The sequence below is a fragment of the Arabidopsis thaliana genome, assembly GCF_000001735.4.
Source record: "Arabidopsis thaliana chromosome 1 sequence".
In the NCBI taxonomy this organism is placed as follows: domain Eukaryota; kingdom Viridiplantae; phylum Streptophyta; class Magnoliopsida; order Brassicales; family Brassicaceae; genus Arabidopsis; species Arabidopsis thaliana.
In genome coordinates, this window is record NC_003070.9 from 21,650,025 (window position 1) to 21,669,207 (window position 19,183).

Here is a 19,183-nt window from a genome sequence, read left to right on the forward strand (position 1 = left end):
AAGTACACTTGTTGGTTTCCCTTCTTCTCTTCTTCAAAATCTTCTGATCATCTCATTCTTAGTTCATAATGTCCAATATAGGTCACCGAGTAATTTTCATTCTCGTCTGGCAGCCAATGAAACCTGAAAATTTTCTTTACTTGTCCCTCAAAGCACCAAGAGATACTTCACCGTGTGTGTTTTTTCACTTACGTTGTACTGAAAATCATAGTTCATCCATCCTATAATACTACAGTTTAGACACAATTAACAAAGGAACAGGTTATGAAAAAAAAAATTGCGATCAAAAAAAATACCAATTGTTTAGACATCCACATGCAAACGTCAATTTTAAAAAAGTCTTACAATCACTTCACTCATAAAACGTATTGCATATTGCAAAAAAATGTTACTATTACCCTCAAACGATGTGAGCATACAATGCTTGACGCTCATCTAAGTTTGGTTATGATATCACTTGGAAAGATCCGACTACAATTATTTGTGGACCTTTCTGTTCACTCCTAGCCCGTAGGCTTCATCCACGTCTGACCACCGATGTCAAACTTTTGAAACCTCTAAGAAACTTGTTATTGGTCATATATTTCACCACAAACGTAAAAATACGTGTTTTTACATCTCATGATATTAATAATCATTTATAATAGGTCATTTTCTTTAGATATCTCTAACTTAGACACACTTAATGTGTAGGTTTTTCAAAATGAGTCACGAAAAAGTTAATTACACTTTGGTGATACATGAAAAATCAAATTAATAATTTTGATCATCTCAACACGCACAACTATTTTTCAAATTCAAGTTAGTACAAATACTATACGATCCTCATTTACTAGACAAAGGTTATATTCTTAAAACCAAATTAACTCCGGAAAAACTTTGCCCCCTCCAAAACCAAATTATAGCTTCAGATCATGTATTATGTATATGAATCACAAAATGTGCAGGTCAACTAGTTGTTCTCCGTTGCCTTAATTTCTCTTCTTCTCCACATGTCGTTCCCTCACCATCAGACTCCCAACACATGTTACCATATAGATATTAAGCCATAAATAACTCGTCATACAATTGTACAAAGTATTTATAGTTACGTTGTACAAGAAAAGTATTTAGAATTGGTTAATTTGCGATAAGACCTTTAGTCTACTTGATATATTTTTGCATACACGTGAGAAATTTGGTCAATAGAAATGCTGATCTACCGATAACGGTTTTGATCCTTTTCACGCCAAATTTTATAGAAAATGATCATATGCCAAAAACATATACAACAAATGAAATTGCATGTTGTGGTAAAATATTGATACAACGTTTTAATTAATTGTAATCATTTGATAGAAAACAAGCTATTTTAACATTAATAAGTTATATATAATAAATAAGTTACTATTAATATTTTACATTTACTTTTATAAAGATTTATTTATTTTAAATAGTTTTTAGGTTTCATGGTATGGTGGCAATGAACATGCTTTCAAGCCATTTTCTGCATAATAGTGTTTAACATTACATTACATTACATATATTCATTAAACCTAAATGTTAAAATTATATATGCTAAAGTTGCAATAGACATGCAATTTGAAATTGGAAGAAAATGCTAAATTAAATCTCATGCCATTTTACAGCATAATTTGATATTTTAGACATAGGAAAAACTTAAATTTTATCTTGATTGACTAGGAAAACTTAAATTAACCGTTAGTGCAAAAAAAGAAAGGATTATCTTCACAGAAAGTATATAGACTAATCTAGTGCAGTTTCCTGTTTGACATCATTACACCTAACCTTAAAATTTTCGGAGTTATAAAATAGGACCGACCTCTGTTTCTAAATGTTTCAGCGGAATTAAAGAAAAACAAAATGGCATAAAATTTGTAATTGTGTCACAAATCACAAATGATATAAAATTTCATTTTTTATCAAAAAAAAAGAAAAAAAAAGAAAAAAGAAGGAAAAAAAAAAAGAGAGAGGCAAAATTGGCATATTAATAGGACCGACCTTAGTTGGTTTTGTTTGTTTTTAATATTTGCTATGGAGTATGTGTTTTAGCAAAAACAAATCATAAATGTATATACATTGTTAAGTGTATAAAAATTGTAAATCCGTAAAATTTGAGTCAAATAGCATACAATATCTATAAATGCCATAAAAATGTAAAATTCATTTAATTATAAATCTAAATCCTAACTACTATTATATAAATCCAAACCGATATATAATCTCGTTTAATTAGAAAATTTAAAACCTTTATTATCTTTTATAAACCTAAATCAATATTTAAACTTGTTTAATTGTAAAATTTAAATCTGTTTATAAACTCAAACCGATATTCAATCTCATCAATCATAAAATTGAAATCTTAACTTTTTCTTATAACTGATATATAATTTTTTTATGGCAAATTATATTTTCTAATTAAATTAATTTAATATTATTTATTAGGTGGTAGATTTTGATTGGCTAGAATAAAAAAGTTCACCCAAGTATTTTTCAAAACAAGTACTAACCCCATCAACTTATGTGACCAACCGTTATTGAATAAATGCTTTTTATCCTCTCAGCCTAAGAGGTAACAACAGCCTGATATTCTAGCACTTAGGACGACTGTGAATTCGCCAGCCGACATAACCGAAAGAGTTCAATATATAGTGAAGCCCAAAGTTGAGTTAAAGATTAGGAAAGAGATTTGCTATTATTAAAGGTAATGCGATGTATTTTAAAATAGTTAACTAAACCAATTTTTATGTCTTTCTTCAAAAGTGAACTCTTGAGCTATCCTAAACCTGTGTGTCGTTCTTCTCACAGACTTATTTGGTGGACACACGATTTGTTTAGTCAAAGCAAACAAAAAAAGTCCCACTTCCCTATTAGAAAATCAATTCTTTGTTAAAAAGAAATTAAAACTAATTTTCGCCACGTGTAGAAACGATATCGCTTCTTTACAACTATAAATAGTCAGCCTTTCTCCTCCAAAAGGCCCAACCAATTCCATATTAAAAATATTAGTTCCTCTCGGTTCCTTTTATCATTTGCATAAAATCGTTTTGCCTCCAAAAGACTAAAAGCTCTAGACTTTGTCTCTTTGTCCTTTTATCTCTACTCCCAACAAAACCAGTTTACTCCTCTTAAGAATCATGTGTAATTCAAAACCATCTTCTGCTTCATCTTCCTTATTATCTTGTAAAGACAAAACCCATATCTCAAAACTCGAAACCTGTGATACAGATAATCCTCATTATTCTGAATTCAGGGATACTGATTCTCTAGACCTTAAAAGATGGCCAAGTTTTCTGGAGGTAAATTATTTCTTTTTTTTTCCTATACGTAAATGTTTGTTTTTTTCTACATAGATATGAACATAATAATTCAAGAATCTAGTTCTTGACAAAACTAGATTGTACGAACTATACCAAAAGCATATATACATATACATATATATAAATAGAAACAACAGTTTCGCAATCCTTTTTATATATATACCTAAATCTTTGGTCCCGGTTGGTGATTTGGTTTTGTCATTTTTTTATAAAGGTTTAAGATAAGCTTTATTTGATTAATATAATTAACCATTAACCAGGGAAAAGAAAAAAACGATCTACTGACGTGGACGGTTCTTGGTCTTGACTTTTCTTTTCTTAATTATCTGGCGGCAGGGCTTAGAGGAAGTGAAGGCGATCGGAAAAATCTCTGGGCCGACGGCGATGACCGGGCTTCTTATGTACTCAAGAGCGATGATATCGATGCTGTTCTTAGGCTACCTCGGTGAGCTTGAGTTAGCCGGAGGATCTCTCTCCATAGGCTTTGCCAATATCACCGGCTACTCCGTCATCTCCGGTTTGTCCATGGGGATGGAACCAATCTGTGGCCAAGCATACGGAGCTAAACAAATGAAGCTTTTAGGACTAACCCTTCAAAGAACCGTCCTCCTACTCCTCTCCTGCTCGGTCCCTATCTCCTTCTCGTGGCTCAACATGCGCCGAATCCTCTTATGGTGCGGCCAAGATGAAGAGATCTCCTCTGTTGCTCAACAGTTCCTTCTATTCGCCATCCCTGACCTCTTCCTTCTCTCTCTGCTTCACCCTCTTCGAATTTACCTCCGAACACAAAACATTACATTGCCCGTGACTTACTCCACGGCCGTGTCCGTTCTCCTCCACGTTCCTTTGAACTACCTCCTAGTGGTGAAACTTGAGATGGGAGTAGCGGGAGTCGCTATAGCTATGGTTTTGACAAATCTCAACCTTGTAGTCCTCTTATCCTCTTTTGTGTATTTCACTAGCGTGCATAGTGATACATGGGTCCCAATTACTATTGACTCTCTTAAAGGTTGGTCGGCTTTGCTCTCACTTGCCATACCCACTTGTGTATCTGTTTGTTTGGAGTGGTGGTGGTACGAGTTTATGATCATTTTGTGTGGACTTTTGGCTAACCCAAGAGCCACCGTGGCTTCCATGGGAATCTTGATCCAAACGACGGCTTTGGTCTACGTCTTCCCATCCTCTCTCAGCCTTGGTGTCTCTACAAGAATTAGCAACGAGCTTGGGGCTAAACGTCCGGCGAAAGCTCGGGTATCCATGATCATCTCACTCTTCTGCGCGATCGCCTTAGGCCTAATGGCGATGGTGTTTGCTGTGCTGGTTAGGCACCATTGGGGACGCTTGTTTACCACGGATGCAGAGATTCTTCAGCTGACTTCCATCGCATTACCCATTGTGGGGTTATGTGAGCTCGGAAACTGTCCTCAAACAACCGGTTGTGGGGTTTTAAGAGGCTGTGCAAGACCTACACTTGGTGCCAACATAAACTTGGGTTCATTTTACTTTGTGGGCATGCCAGTCGCTATTCTGTTTGGGTTTGTTTTCAAACAAGGGTTTCCAGGTCTCTGGTTCGGGTTGCTTGCAGCTCAAGCAACTTGTGCTTCTCTCATGTTGTGTGCACTTTTGAGAACAGATTGGAAAGTCCAAGCCGAGAGAGCTGAAGAGCTGACGTCACAAACTCCCGGAAAGTCTCCGCCCCTTCTCCCCATCGCAAGCTCAAAGAGCCGGTCTACCTCCGGTACAGAAGATATGATGAGAACCATGTTGGTTTAGATTGATAGCTATTCTCTGGAGGCATTTGCCATCAACATTGACGTACATATATGTTCTTGTCATCATTTTTTGGAGTTTATAGTGCTCCTTAATTTCTACTTTTTGATTTAAGAACGACTTTGTTTTGTGGGCTTTAGTGGTGTTTGTGTTATTTATGGTTGTATTGGTGTGATAGTTCTAATTAGCTTTGACTTCAGCAGTTTGTATTTTATGTGTTCCCTTTTGTAATAACTCGTGGTTTGATTATCTTTATATATTTGTCCATTTTCTAGGAGAATGTGAATTTTTTTTGTTAAACTAAGAATAAATTTATTTTATTTTATTTTTGTCACAAAAACTAAGTATAAATCAAAATGAAAAATTTAACCTCAATACAACTTTAATATATATATATATATATATATATATAAAAAGATTCCAAGATACTAGACGTGTCTAGGCCATTGAAATCTAGAGAAAGACCATACTAGTAGATCAAACCTAATGGCCGAAGACAATCAGAATAACTAAGGATACAGTAAAAATGTTCCATAATAGGTTAATTTTTTTGCAATTTATTTTGTATTCGTATTTGTGTTGTGAAAGCTTTGCTTATTTAACAATCAATTCTTTTCTTAAGGACAGGCAAGATGAATGTTTTATTTTTGAGCTTTTGGTGGTTCCATGTTCCATAAAAGGAAATTATATTCGTAGCCAAAAATGGAAAACAATTTCCTTTAATTCTATCATATTCTTTGTCTCAAAGCCATTGAGATTCGATACGTTTTAAAATTTAATTGAGATCACATTTATTTTGATTTTGGTTGTTTCCTTTGAGCAGAGAGAAAGCATCTTTTCTTTTATGTATACTTTTTTTTGTCCTGGGACCAGAACATGAATTTATACGAACTTCACAGCGATGTGGCCAAAGAATAAAACCAAATATGACAAGAAAATGAAATAAAACTGAGTGGAATCGATAATGCGTCTACGTGTCGACGATATGAATTACCTTTCAACCTTTGATATTCCTTTTCTATAGATATTTTTAAGAAATAAAATAAGTAAAGCCTAGTAAACTGAATTCCATTGGCTTGCTGAAATATCTTTGATTTTCATTGGCCATCGATAAAAAGTTCGAATTTCATTGGCCTTTGAATTATGACGAAAGAAAAGACAATTCTATATTATAAGTTTTGGACATCTACCTTTTGTTATTATTTACACGTGAATAGTTTTTTTTTTTTTTTTTTTTTTGTCTTTTATTGGTAAACACTATGAGGTCAATCATACTCATTCTAAATTTACTGGTGAAGCTATTTCGAAATTTTAAAGATATCAAACGTAGATGATTAACCACGGTAAAAAAAAAGTATATTTTGTAGATAGAAGTTGTTTTTCAGTACTGTACACAGTTAATTATATCTATATATGGAAAACTATAGTAAAATGAGAAAATAATAATACTAACAGTAAACAGGATTATTACGTATTTTGCCATTTTTAGTGGTATTTATGAATTTTGCTATTTTGGCTAAAATATTATGGATTTCTAAATGATATATTTGTTAGGAAAATAAATTGTTTCAAAAAGATAAGAGTTTTTAAATTTTCTATGTAATATTTTTTAGTTATTATTGATGACTCTATAAATTTTAAGAAAATTAATTGAATACTATCAGTAGAATTATAGAAAATTGTAAATCACAAAAAAAAACAGATACTTTTATAATCAACTTTTCATATGTGTGAGTGACAACTCAAGAAAATACATTATTTCAAAACAAAGGGAGTGTGTTTTAAAGGTCATTTGATATAATTATGCATTACATTTTCTTTCTACGTACTTTTTAACACTACTCTTATGTTCGCAACAATTTAAATACTTGTCATTTCCCTAAATAACTCTTTGTTTTCTCTCATTTTGCAAAGTAACCCTGCAAACTATCCTAGGAGGTGAGCATTTATTATATCTAATATATGACATATTTTTATACATCATAGAATTAGATCCGAAAGGTGATATATGTTCATGTATACTTAGAATAAGTATGGCAAGTATGCAATAATAAAGTGGAGTAGGTACATCAATCACATGTTCTTACTGTTTTTGTCTGGATCAAACGTTCAATTGTAGCCACATGAAGCATCACAAACATATAAATATAGTTCATAATACGTAGAGAGTAGAGAGAGTCGTAGACAAGTTTGTGTTCTAAGAAAAATCGAATTAATAGATGTCAAGTCTATAAATGTCGCGTGTGGTAAAGCTCGAGTTTGGAGGAGAAAGAGAATAGGCAGGGTCCCTCACCCGGCCGAGACATGAGCGTTTGATTTCCCTTTATTGTAAAATAATAGCTTTACAATCCAATTTATCACCTACTTACTTTTTCAACATCATCTTCTCATGATTCCAACCATGAGATAAATCTCATTTTCTGCTCCTCAAAGCAGCAACTAATCATATCATGATTGAGTACAAAGAGGTTAAATGCAAGATTGTTGCAATTGTTGATTCTGACGCCACTTGGAACGTGCATTCCTCTTTTACGTTAAAACAATAGTGTTTGTAAATTGTGACAACTTATATACCATCTACTTTTCCTCAAATTCATTAGGTCACCAATGGACCAAGCATGTCGAGATCGAAACTCTATTCATCCGTGAAAAATTAGCTATCGTCAAATTCAAGTTTTACATGTGTTTTCCACCTATATGGCTATATATCAATAACTCGCTAGAGTTTATTTTGCAAAAAAAAAAAAATCTTTATGGTTATTTTACAAATAATGTTCAACCATATGGTTGTTAATTCATATATTGTATTTATCATAATTAAAAATCTATAATGCCAAATGCCGACGAAGATTAAAAACATATGATATTCATAAAACTTTATTGACATGTACGATTGTTATATAGTATAATCTTTTGATATAGTTTCTTAATTATTGACATGTATGATAAACTACTACCTAAGAAAACTTTATTCTCTTTCTTAAACATTTACTTCGTTGAAATTAAGAAAAGGAACTCGTGATGCATGAGCTTTCTCTCTCAACCGACCTTAATTCGCCTTAAGCATGCCCCAAAATAGGATATGATTAAATATTTGAAAAACATAACTCATTGGCTCTGCCGTCCGGATGAATCCTTACCAATGGTTATACCTTTTCTTACTCACTTTGGATTGTTCGTTATTACTTTATCCTATTTTATTGAAATAAAAAATAAAAGTCAATTATAAAGACTCAAAAAAAGTAAATTATAAAATTCAGTTTATCACTTATCAGGATAAGAAAAGAAGGCCACTCTTTTGCCACCGCGTTCAAATGTTGTATATCGAAATAATAATGGCGAGTTATCATTCGTTGCACACAAAATCATCAAACTCAAAAGATATCTTACATAAATTATACAATATGAACATGTAAAAATGTAAGATAAAGGCACTTAATTGTTATTACCTCCTTTCGAAACTATTATATTTTAAATTATTACTATAAAATATGGGTTGTCACTAGTGCTAATAGATAAAACAAATTGTGAAGTCTTAGACCAGAAAATTTAATATTTAGAAGAAAAACATATTAACAATAATTAACCAAGATTAGAAATGAATTCACTTATACAAACGATAAACGTAAATTCAATTTTCTGATTAATGACTTTAAAATAACGGCTTATAAGACTATGTCAATAAAATTTATGCATTTTCAAAATTTGAAACTTACATAAGAATTTTATTTATATTATATCGAAGCTATAGACAATATATACTACAATACAATATTTCAAAACACAACATAATACACTTTTGATACAATAAAAGTTAGAGGTGAATTCTAACAATAAATTCAATATTTTTAAACACTAAAACTATACATTATATATATATATATATATATATTATAAATTTATATGATTTTAATTATGATATTAATGAGATCATATATTTATATATATATTTTTTTAAAAAGTTATTATCTCATCGAGTATTGATTTATAGAGGATTTACTGCAATTGTTCAATGCAATCTAATATCAATGAATATTTGACACACCAATTTGTTTTTTATATTCATAGTTCTTTCCTTTCTGCTGGTCGGTGAGATTAAGTTGATTTATGTTTCGCTTTTACGCAGAACTAATTAACCCACTATTAAAAGGAAGCATGTTAATAGTTCTGATTTTTTTTTCATTTCTTTTTGCGTTTTGAATTGTGCACTATATTACCTCGCTTTGTTGATGTTAGTGGTATGCTTAATTAGAAAAATTGTTCATAGGATAAATACATTATGACATTCTAAATGCATCCACAAACTTTCTACAGAAGAACAAAGAAACACGTAAGAAACATTCATTTCAGTTTCATATTATGGACCAAAATCTTAACTATACATTTGCCAAATGGATTTGCTTTTGATAACGTCTTTGATTTTTGTTTTGTTTTGTTTTGATAACGCCTTTGATGGTTTGGTCAAAGACTCCATTGTGTTATATTTGCTAATAAGTGGGTCGGGGAATGTGATCTATAGTCTTGTATTTATCCGAAAATGATATATTCAAAAAAATCCCATGTTAGTCAATCTTTTAAGAAAAATTCAACTCAGAATTAAACTTTATTGGTCAACGCTTTTTCTATTGTCTATAACTCTTAATTTTTATTTCTTTTGAAAACATTCTCAGGGATTGTTTAGAAGATATATATCCACGAGCCATGGCATACCAAAGTCTATGGTCGTTTTTAGCATGTTTAACTGACTAGTTGAACAAGGCTCCGATTCATGTTATTAAAAAAATCCTTAACTTGTGTTAAAGATTATTAGCCTAGGCCCGTATAATCTTTTATACCGGAGACTAGGACATGCATTCTGATCTATTTTCAAGTATCAATTTAATATGTGACTTCTAAGTTTTGTCTTTGGTGCTTTTCTAGTCGAGCTAATGACACTTGATTAATTGGTGATATTCTTTTAAGATCTTTTTAACGAAAATCAGTATTAAGAAAAGCAATTCATCAACTATATATGTAATTATAAGGATGAGAAAACTATAATAGCCTTTCACTTTCATGAATATATGACAAATGTAGACTAATCCACTGTCGAACATAAGCTGACGGTCTTCTTCTCATGCAAAAGTCGTCTAAGACCACACGAATCGTGGAACCTATCGCACATTATTAAAATTTTAGGCAATCTATCTTCTAGAAGAGAAAATAATATGCTTCTAAAACAATATCCCTTATAAGCCACGATCACATATTTCGAAGGCCAAGAGAATGATGGTCATCCAGTGTGAATCTTGATCGGTAACATACTAGATAAGCTAGCGTAGAATCCTAATGTTTTCTATTCTCACGTAAGAAAACAATGAATGGGAAAGTATAGCTATATAGTATATTTTAACATTTGTTTTTCTTTTGTTAACCGGAAGAATTATATACCGAAATCCAGACTAATCTCTAAGACACATAACATAGATTATGGATTTTCTTGCCATTGAAAGCGTCTACGGACTAAACGGCAAGATTTTTCTTGAAATAGTTGATCGCAGATTCGATTCCTGACTTAAACCTACAAAGGAGACGCACATGATTACGATCCATATTTCAAACCAGGCGCATAATTGTTTTTACTAGTGTTGAACCGGTCTGACTCTATGAAAAGGCCATCGCAATAGCTTTCTTGCTAAAACATTGACTGGTCAAAGCTGTACGTGCAATACCTAAATGGTGGTCCTATTGCACTTCAGATTTTTGAAAGAGAACACGTACGGGTCTATTGCGTACGTCTATACGTTTTGCAGATTTCTCATTATGGTTTCTCGATCCTTTGAGATTGACATCATCTCTAGGCTTACCAAAACGTGTAACAACAATTATGCAAATATGTAATATCAAATATCTCATAAGACTAGTCAAAAAGTTTCTAAACTTAGATTTGGTCCCAAAACGAATATAATCAATACAACTCTCGCTCTTGACAATTGGCATAGAAACAAACAATTTCGAGGATAACTATTTACCCCTTTGACGCTATCTTGATGTAGACAAAGAAACACATGTGCTTGGAAACTATAGAAGCATGTAATATCACATGCATGTGCCGCAAACTTTTTTTTTTCAAATAATTGCATGCATCCCCTTATTATTAGGATGGGCCGAGAAAAGAGAATCATTGAATCAACGCAATATAACCTAAATTATTGGTGCACAGAACCTTAAATAATGATGATAAACCTAAAACCTACACAAACTATGGCCCAAGAGTTTCGTAGGCAGCTCCCTATCGTAAATAGACAAACTTTATTGCGGGAAATTGGTTAAGAGAAAAAACGATAGCCAAAATGGACCCAAATCTACTGAATTAGAAAAGAAACTGACATAAAAGGAATAACGTTTTATGTGGATCCAAATATCATACCACCAGATCAATTACATTGCTAATGAATTTCAAAATTTAAAAATACCATAAATATTTTTGTTGCTTACAGTATTTGTTTATGAATGTTTGTCGTCAAAGCTTACTTTTAATGCATTTTTAATCATTAGGTCTTACAAGAACATTAATTTTACAGTCAAATTTTTTTTTTTTCTTACAGCCAAAATATTAGAGAACAACAGAAACAATTTACAGACTATTTTCTACAGTAAATAATTTAATGTTAAATGCCAACCAATCATCCTTTACCCGATAAACTTTATATCATCCTAAACTCCTATCAAATTTACACATCACTTTAGATATATTGGATTGTAATGAGTACGTAACAGTGATAATCATGTAATTGAGTAGGTGATTTCCTTTTGCTTGTGGTAAGAAACATGGTTGGTGCTAAATGAGAAATGGCAATAGGCGCGGTGAGGTTTAAATCAAGCGGACTGGAAGTAGAAGCCGAAGATAAGTAATCCAGAAAAATCAACGAAACCATTAGTCACCTCTGTGGTGCGATAAATTGACAACGAAAAAAAACAATCTCCATCAAACAGTTCATGAAGTCTTACTCACTAAATCCAACATCTTATCCCCCAAATGTTGACCCAATAGTGAGGATGTTATCTATGAAAATATATACTTATGTAATATAAATATATCTCTTTTTGTGAAGTGGATTCGTAATGTGACTATAATCAGAAGTTTTTTGATGAGCATATCAAATGAAGATATGCTAGAAAGCAGTTGTGAGCGATCGTATTGATTAGAAAAACAATTGTTAAAAGAATTTTGTTTTGATGAGAAAGAATCGTTAGGATTTCAATCTTGAATCCAGTTTTCAGAGTTAAAAGAGAAAAACGTATACATGATGTATAGTAGTACACAAGTTTCTTCTCATGGCCCAACTCTAGCCCATGGGTGTGGATCGCAAACTTAAAAGTAAAAAAGAGTAGGTCTGGTCGTTCGGGTTCGGATCACAATTTTTTGAGTTCAGGTATTTCAAGTTTAGAAATCTAAAATCCGTTTGGGTATTTTAGGTTTGGGTTTACTTAAAGTATCCAAAAAATGTTGTATCCAAATATATCCTAACTACTTAAAAGTATCCAAAATGTATAAAAAAAATCTGATTATTTTTACCTAAACCTATTCACAAGTAGCAAAAATATCGTAATATACAAAATATCTCTAAATCCGAATATTTTGGACACTTAGGTTATTACAAATACAAATATTATCAATATATTTATATTTCAGGTATGTTCAGATACTTGTTCGGTTTTCAGAATTTGAAACTTAGAATCCATTATAATATTTTAAAACTTGGGTACGTGTTCGGATCGGTTTTCAAGATCAAATATTATGCCAGGCCTACAATTGAGTAACATCAAAACAAGCTTATATTTCTTCTCAAAAAATAAAGAAAAAAAAAAAAAATCTATCTATATCTACAAGAACGTACAACATTGCTTGTAAAGCCAACTATCTGTTTTTTCTTTCTCGCGACAGCAATTGTAGACAAAACTATCTACAAAGTTAATATACAACAGTTTATATCTCTCTGTAAATCCCAAAATTTCTTCAACTTGGTACAAAATTCAGCGGAAAAGATCTTGGAATGACCACATTATAAATCTAGCAAATATATCGGACTCCAAAAACTCGATGTGAGCAGCACGTCCGATGAATGAGTTCAGGTTACGACCATAAACGGTCATGTCAAAGTTGACGTCGCAGCGCATGAACACCCTTTGCTGATGAGGTGCTTCGGGGACCGGTCCACGTATTTGGTCCAGACAATTATTCAGCATTTCCAAGAAGGCAACTCCCCTTTTCGAGCTGTCGAAAGAAGCAGGTTGGCATGACTCGATTCTTGCTGAGTGATATGGAACATAACCGTCCTGCATTACATCACAGTCACATTATTGTTGAAAATAAGTATCAGTTTTCCCTTATTCATTAACAAGGCTTATGGCTAAAACTGCTTCACACAATCAAGTTTTAAAACATGGAAGCATACCTGAGGCGATGAGAGGAGAATTATATTTTTGAAATTCTCCAATGTCTTTTGCTGAAAAAGAATTCAAACCGATTTTAGAACCGAATAACAGACGAATAGTTCTGCGTATCCGTGGTGAAACTGAATATAAGTTGAGGTATTTTTCTCTAACCTTGCAGAGTTTGTAAAAGAAAGTATGCCGGAGATCAGGATCATCTGTGAGTGTAAGCTGATGGATAACTTGTGTACTCTTTAACTTCTTCAGTAGCCAAAGCCCGGAATTAAACAAGGAGTTTGTACTGTACAGATACCCCAAGTGCGGACCCGAAAGCGATAGATATGTGTGTAGATACTTCCTGTATGGTTCCATTAAACTATCTGAAAGAACAAAAGAGATGTCAAAAACACTGAAACATAACTAAGAGTCATTCAATATTTACCAGAGTTCAAAGAATATTACCGGCAATTGCTGTTCTGATGATGACATTGCCAATAGAATGACCAACAAAACTCAATTTGATGCTTTTCAAATGCCCTTGTCTTGCATATCTATCCTTTTTCCTCTTAAGGAAAGAAACAACTTCTTGAGCGAGCCTTTGTCCCATTTCCCTGAAATCACCATGTGTTTTCTCCTCATTTGCCTCAGACATGAGAAACTCTATCTTTGGATCTATCAGAAGCCACTGATTCCGGACAAGCCTTAAGTCCAAGTGATGCCCCTATGGTAACCAATATGAGCAAATTTCGATCAAGCAAGCGAAAAACAGATCAAAAGGAAAGCTAGTTAAGAAAATTGCTATTATAGTTCAGTGATACTTGCCTGAAAACCATGAACAAATACGACGATTTTTAGTTCACGGGCACTTTGCTGGGAGTTAGTGACTTTTGTTTTTTCTGCTTCATCCTTGTGCCCATTTAGCAAGCTAGAATCAAGCAGATCCATATGTCTCAAATACGAATTATCACTTAAAGTGCGTCTTGGTGCATTCAAGACACGTTCAATGATAACAATAGGAACCCGCATAGGATCTCCAAGTATATGCATGTCTTGTATTGAACGGTTGTTAATCTGCACCAACAAATGTATTGACCAAATAAACTAAGAGTTGATAAAACCAAGAAAGGGAACTAAATCAAAAAGAGAAGAACAAACCCGCATCTGTGCAATACTCCGACGGTGAAGTTCAGCACGTGTAGCTGCAATTTGGGCCGGCTACATCAAAGCAAAAATTGGATGAGTCAGGCTTGTGTTTTCACAAAATTTGATAAATAGAGAGAGAACGCTAAACTCACTTCATTCAACACGCCTGAGGCCCTTTTGTGCGCGCTCTGGTTTAAGATATCTGTCATTCCACTATTTATAAAATGATGGGGCATTTCAACCTTAGAGTACACCATCCATATTGACCATTCAGCTCTCCGATCTTTAGTCCAGATATCACGAAGATATTCAAGTATTTTTGTGTGATTATCCCTAAAAAGGACATATGCGATAAATGCCTAGAATATTGATATTTTCAGAGTCTCTCAGTAGATAGATAAAGAAACGATCTTGGTCTGAAACTTAATTAGATCATTGAAGTACAAAAGAATTACCGGTGAAATCCCAGAAGTGTGTTCCAAAGATAATGCAGTTGGGTGCCCAGTAAGTGGAATATACGGGATAGATGATCTTTCGAGAGTTCATGAAGCCAGTCATCACTTGTTAAATCAAATGTAATATTCAAATTCTGTGCCAAAAGAATGGAGAAATAAGCAGAAGAAAACGACGCAAAAATAATCGGAAAAAAACCAGTCAGCATCAAAATTAAAGCAAGGACCTCAAGACTGTTTTGTTCCTTGCCTTGTCCTGAACCGGTACTTGTTGAGTTAGATAACTGAACATTGTTCATATTTGATACAAAGTCAGACAAGTCTATTGTCTGACCAACTGCCTTGCTAAGTCTTTGCATTTCCTCGAGTAAAATACCACGAGCTCCAAGTAATGCTTTAACAAATGACACCAGTTTCTTGTCAGCAGAAGCAAGCAAACCAAGTGCCTAGTGAATTAAAAAGTTGGCAACCAATCAATAAGACGTCTTTAAAATCTAGTCTACTGCAAAAATATTAAACTACCGAGTACTGAATCATTATCACATACTTTCTTAAAAGACTGAGCACTGCTGCCACTGACATTTTTACTGTTACTTACGCCACTGCATCAAAACACCTTGAGATATCAACTAAATAGAAATATGAACCTAAGCAGATATTATAGTAAATTATGTCGAAGCCAAACATTATGTTGACAAACCTTGATAGACTTGCAGGTCGTTTGTAAGCAGCCGATTTCAATACACTGATGTGGACACTCACATCAATAAGAACTGCGTGAAGTGTATCAAAATGCACTGGACAGTATGAATGCAAGCCTGTAAGAGCTTTAGGAGGAATACGGAACTCATGAACTGCAACAGGAGAAGTATCTAATTGCTTCGCTGATGCATTATCTACAGAGGGAGCATACATGAGCTCAAACTTTAATATAGCAGCAGATGTAGCTGACCCCTGCATACGTAGAATCATTTCAAACCTTTCAGGAACGCAATATCCACGCCGGATGGTTCTCATTCAGTTCCTTTCGGAGAATATTTCAATGGAATGCATAATGGTAAGGGATTGTTACCTCATATCGTTCCAGTGGCAGAGTAAATGAGATCATCATACACAGACGAATATCCTGCCTTGCATATTTGATACGGAAAGGCTGTGTTAAGAAACTATTATCTTTATCAACTATCTTCCACACTCCATATGAGTCATTAGCACCGGAATCAGGAGCTTTAACAAAAAAAAACAATCCTCAATATCCAATTCTACTCAAAACAAATTCTCTAATAATACAGAATTCAGATAGTAATTATAGGATACTGATCTCAGGCATTCATGCTTCTTCATAAGAAAGCTATAGTATTACCTTCATATTGCACGACTCGTGAAGGAATACCACGAGTTACGTTATCACCATCCTCCCATCTCATGGTGATTTTGATTTGATACCATCTGATGAAGTTAAAAGAGTCAGAAGCTTTCAAAACAATGTTGAAGTATAAAGATATATATATATAAAAATATGTTCCATACCCTTGCTGGAAAAGATCAAGGTTATGAAACCTATGAATATAAATCGCAATCTCTTGAACCGTGTCAACCATCAGTACTGGCTTAACCTTGGATATGTAAGGTTTCGCATCAAGCGTCTTGGCTTCTCTACTTCTTTTACTCAATCCAATAAACCATCTAAGACGGTGTAACATATGTGAACCCAAAAAATCACATCACTTTCTAAATCTTTGACTGTGTTCTTCTCAAAAACAATATTAATCCTGAACTTAGTATCACTCAACTCTTAGCAATCTCATGAAATCTCCCAAACTAAGAAATTTCTACATAACTAGATCCTTGATCATTCCAGTGAACCAAAACACTAAGAGAATCTGCAGATAAAGCAATAAGCACACTTAGAGAAACATATTCACAAACATTTCAGATTTAGCAAAAACATTTCTTTAACATAATTTTTTTCTTGAAAAATGTAGACCCATGATTTGTTAGTTATAATCATCAATCAAAAATGTAATTAAATCAATCGCAGAGCAGAAACAGAACCTGTAGGGTCTCTCAGATCAAGATCTGAAGATTCACAGAAACAAAACAAAAAAAAAAAAAACAGATTTGTTTCAGCTTCTGGGAAAAGGGAACAATGAGACAGACACTGAAGATAACAATGCGAAAGAAAAAACAGAGGAGAAAAGGATCTGGGTAAACTACAAATTGTGATGGTAAAGGAATAAACTTTTGTCGAGCAATTCGAGGAAATTTGATTATAAAAATCAAAACTTTAGGTCGGATTTTTGAGTAAATTTGTCGGGTAAGGAAGGATGAATGTTCACCTTTGATCCAAGCTGTCTTGTTTTTTCGATTCGTACGGTAAAAGATTTGACCCGCCAAATTTCGGATTATTTGACTAAGTTAGTTTTAAGCCTTTGGTTATACTTAATGGGCTATTATCTTAGGCCCAAATCATATGATCAAATTAAACCTTCCTCCAACTACGAAAACTAATATTTCTTCATTTGTATTGATGTATCGGTTTTATCAAGTCGATATATCTTCATTTGATGCTAAAATATATTCACGGCATCTTCAAAAGGCCAAAAGATTAGATGTATCCTATCTTCAAATTCCGTTTTATCCTAAAATTGTACATGGACTTGATAATGTAGTAGTACTAAATGAATTAAATTGTATATGGAATCATGGACCATTATTGTAGATTCCTTCAGATTTAAAGAACAAAGTGTTAGAAAGAGACACATCTTTTTGTAAAGCTAAATGAAGAATATCGTTAGCATCACGAGTGGCATCTTCATCTATTTCTTATCAAATTTGTTTAGCAAGATTAAATTTTAATGTTATTTTCAAATGTAGAATCTAACATTCCATTAGGATTCTTTAATTTGCTTATTTTGTCATTTTATTAATTTAGTAGATAAGAATGTGTATTCAGCCCATAAGATTTATTTTGTATATATATACAACTAGAACAAAAATCGTATATGTCATATGTGGACACAAATGGTACCTTAACTTAGACAAATTAACCTAAAGAGGCTTTGAATTTTTTCTTAAATTCGTCGCCATTTTCTTCATTCGAACTCTCCTCTGTCATGGCATGAAGCCTTTAGCCAATCTTATTCACCTCCGACTTTGCCATATATAGGCTGATTCTAAGTAGTTTCCAAAGTTTCGAGAGACATTCTCAGGAGTCAGGGCCTTACTATGTTCCCTTCAACAACATAATTCCAAATATTTGCCATATGTTTATAATGGGTCTACAGATGAATCCCAAGAGTCTTCTTAGAAAATTTGGTATAAGGAAAAGAGTTGTGAAAAATGTGAGGAGTAAGGTTGAAGTTAATTTCGTGACGATTTTGATAATGGCAATCAAAGAAAAATTTACCAACGTTCAATTTAGTTCAGCTTCTAAAATCCTAGTACGTAGTTTGGTTTTGTTGCAGCATTTCAGAAAATTATATCCTTCCCTTATCTCGGAATGATAAAACCCTGGAAACGTTTTAATACCTATAATGTAATAACACGAGTTTTTGGCCGTAGTATTAAAAATAGCGGTCGAGAGTTACATTCGGAACTTATGGTTAATTAGCAAAGATGTGGTAAACAAATAAAGTATAACGGGCCGAGCAAATCATGCATCAAAACCTTACACATGTGATCATGGAGCACCCAATAAGCCCCACTAGTAGTTTCCCTTTCCTTTTAGACCATGCTACTCCAACATTACATTTTGTAAAGCATAACGGAGGTCGGAGAATGTTCTTATTAATATATTTTACGAATATCAACTATTTTTGATTCACTATTAAAACTTAAATAAATGGATATAATTCTAATGAAAAATATCTTCGCATGTTATATCATGACCATATAGAAACATATAATAAACCCTTTAAAAAAAAGAAACATATAATTTCCACTTTTAATGCAATTGTTTTTGTTGAATACTATATTTAGTAGTACAAAAAAATATGTATAAATCGAGAGACGGTACTGGACATATGAATATCTGTACACTATGATGTAGTACACAAAAGAAAATTTCACTATGATGAATAT

General features: G+C 33.1%; 2 protein-coding genes across 5 annotated transcripts; one reads left to right on the top strand and one right to left on the bottom strand.

Moving 5' to 3' along the window:
- The first annotated feature begins 2,963 nt into the window (after positions 1-2,963).
- ZF14 (MATE efflux family protein) lies at positions 2,964-5,415 on the top strand. The gene is made up of 2 exons (NM_104614.5): positions 2,964-3,299; positions 3,657-5,415. Exons 1-2 carry the CDS (start codon positions 3,138-3,140, stop codon positions 5,091-5,093), a joined length of 1,599 nt encoding a protein of 532 aa, NP_564731.1. The 5' UTR covers positions 2,964-3,137; the 3' UTR covers positions 5,094-5,415.
- A 7,451-nt stretch (positions 5,416-12,866) lies between these two features.
- ZW18 (Putative serine esterase family protein) lies at positions 12,867-17,605 on the bottom strand. 4 transcript variants are annotated; one of them, NM_001333828.1, is made up of 15 exons: positions 17,440-17,605; positions 16,631-16,983; positions 16,464-16,549; positions 16,173-16,327; positions 15,801-16,054; positions 15,648-15,702; positions 15,328-15,546; positions 15,104-15,237; positions 14,801-14,981; positions 14,661-14,720; positions 14,328-14,576; positions 13,968-14,226; positions 13,680-13,885; positions 13,529-13,579; positions 12,867-13,409 (listed from the first exon to the last, which is right to left on the bottom strand). In NM_001333828.1, the coding sequence occupies exons 2-15, from the start codon at positions 16,801-16,803 to the stop codon at positions 13,107-13,109; spliced, it is 2,385 nt and encodes a 794-aa protein (NP_001323158.1). In that variant the 5' UTR covers positions 16,804-16,983; positions 17,440-17,605; the 3' UTR covers positions 12,867-13,106. The 4 variants fall into 4 exon arrangements, with proteins under 4 accessions (NP_001323158.1, NP_564732.1, NP_001117514.1 ...); NM_104615.4 differs by having other exon boundaries at positions 17,156-17,605; NM_001124042.2 differs by having other exon boundaries at positions 16,631-17,605.
- Positions 17,606-19,183: the final 1,578 nt, after the last annotated feature.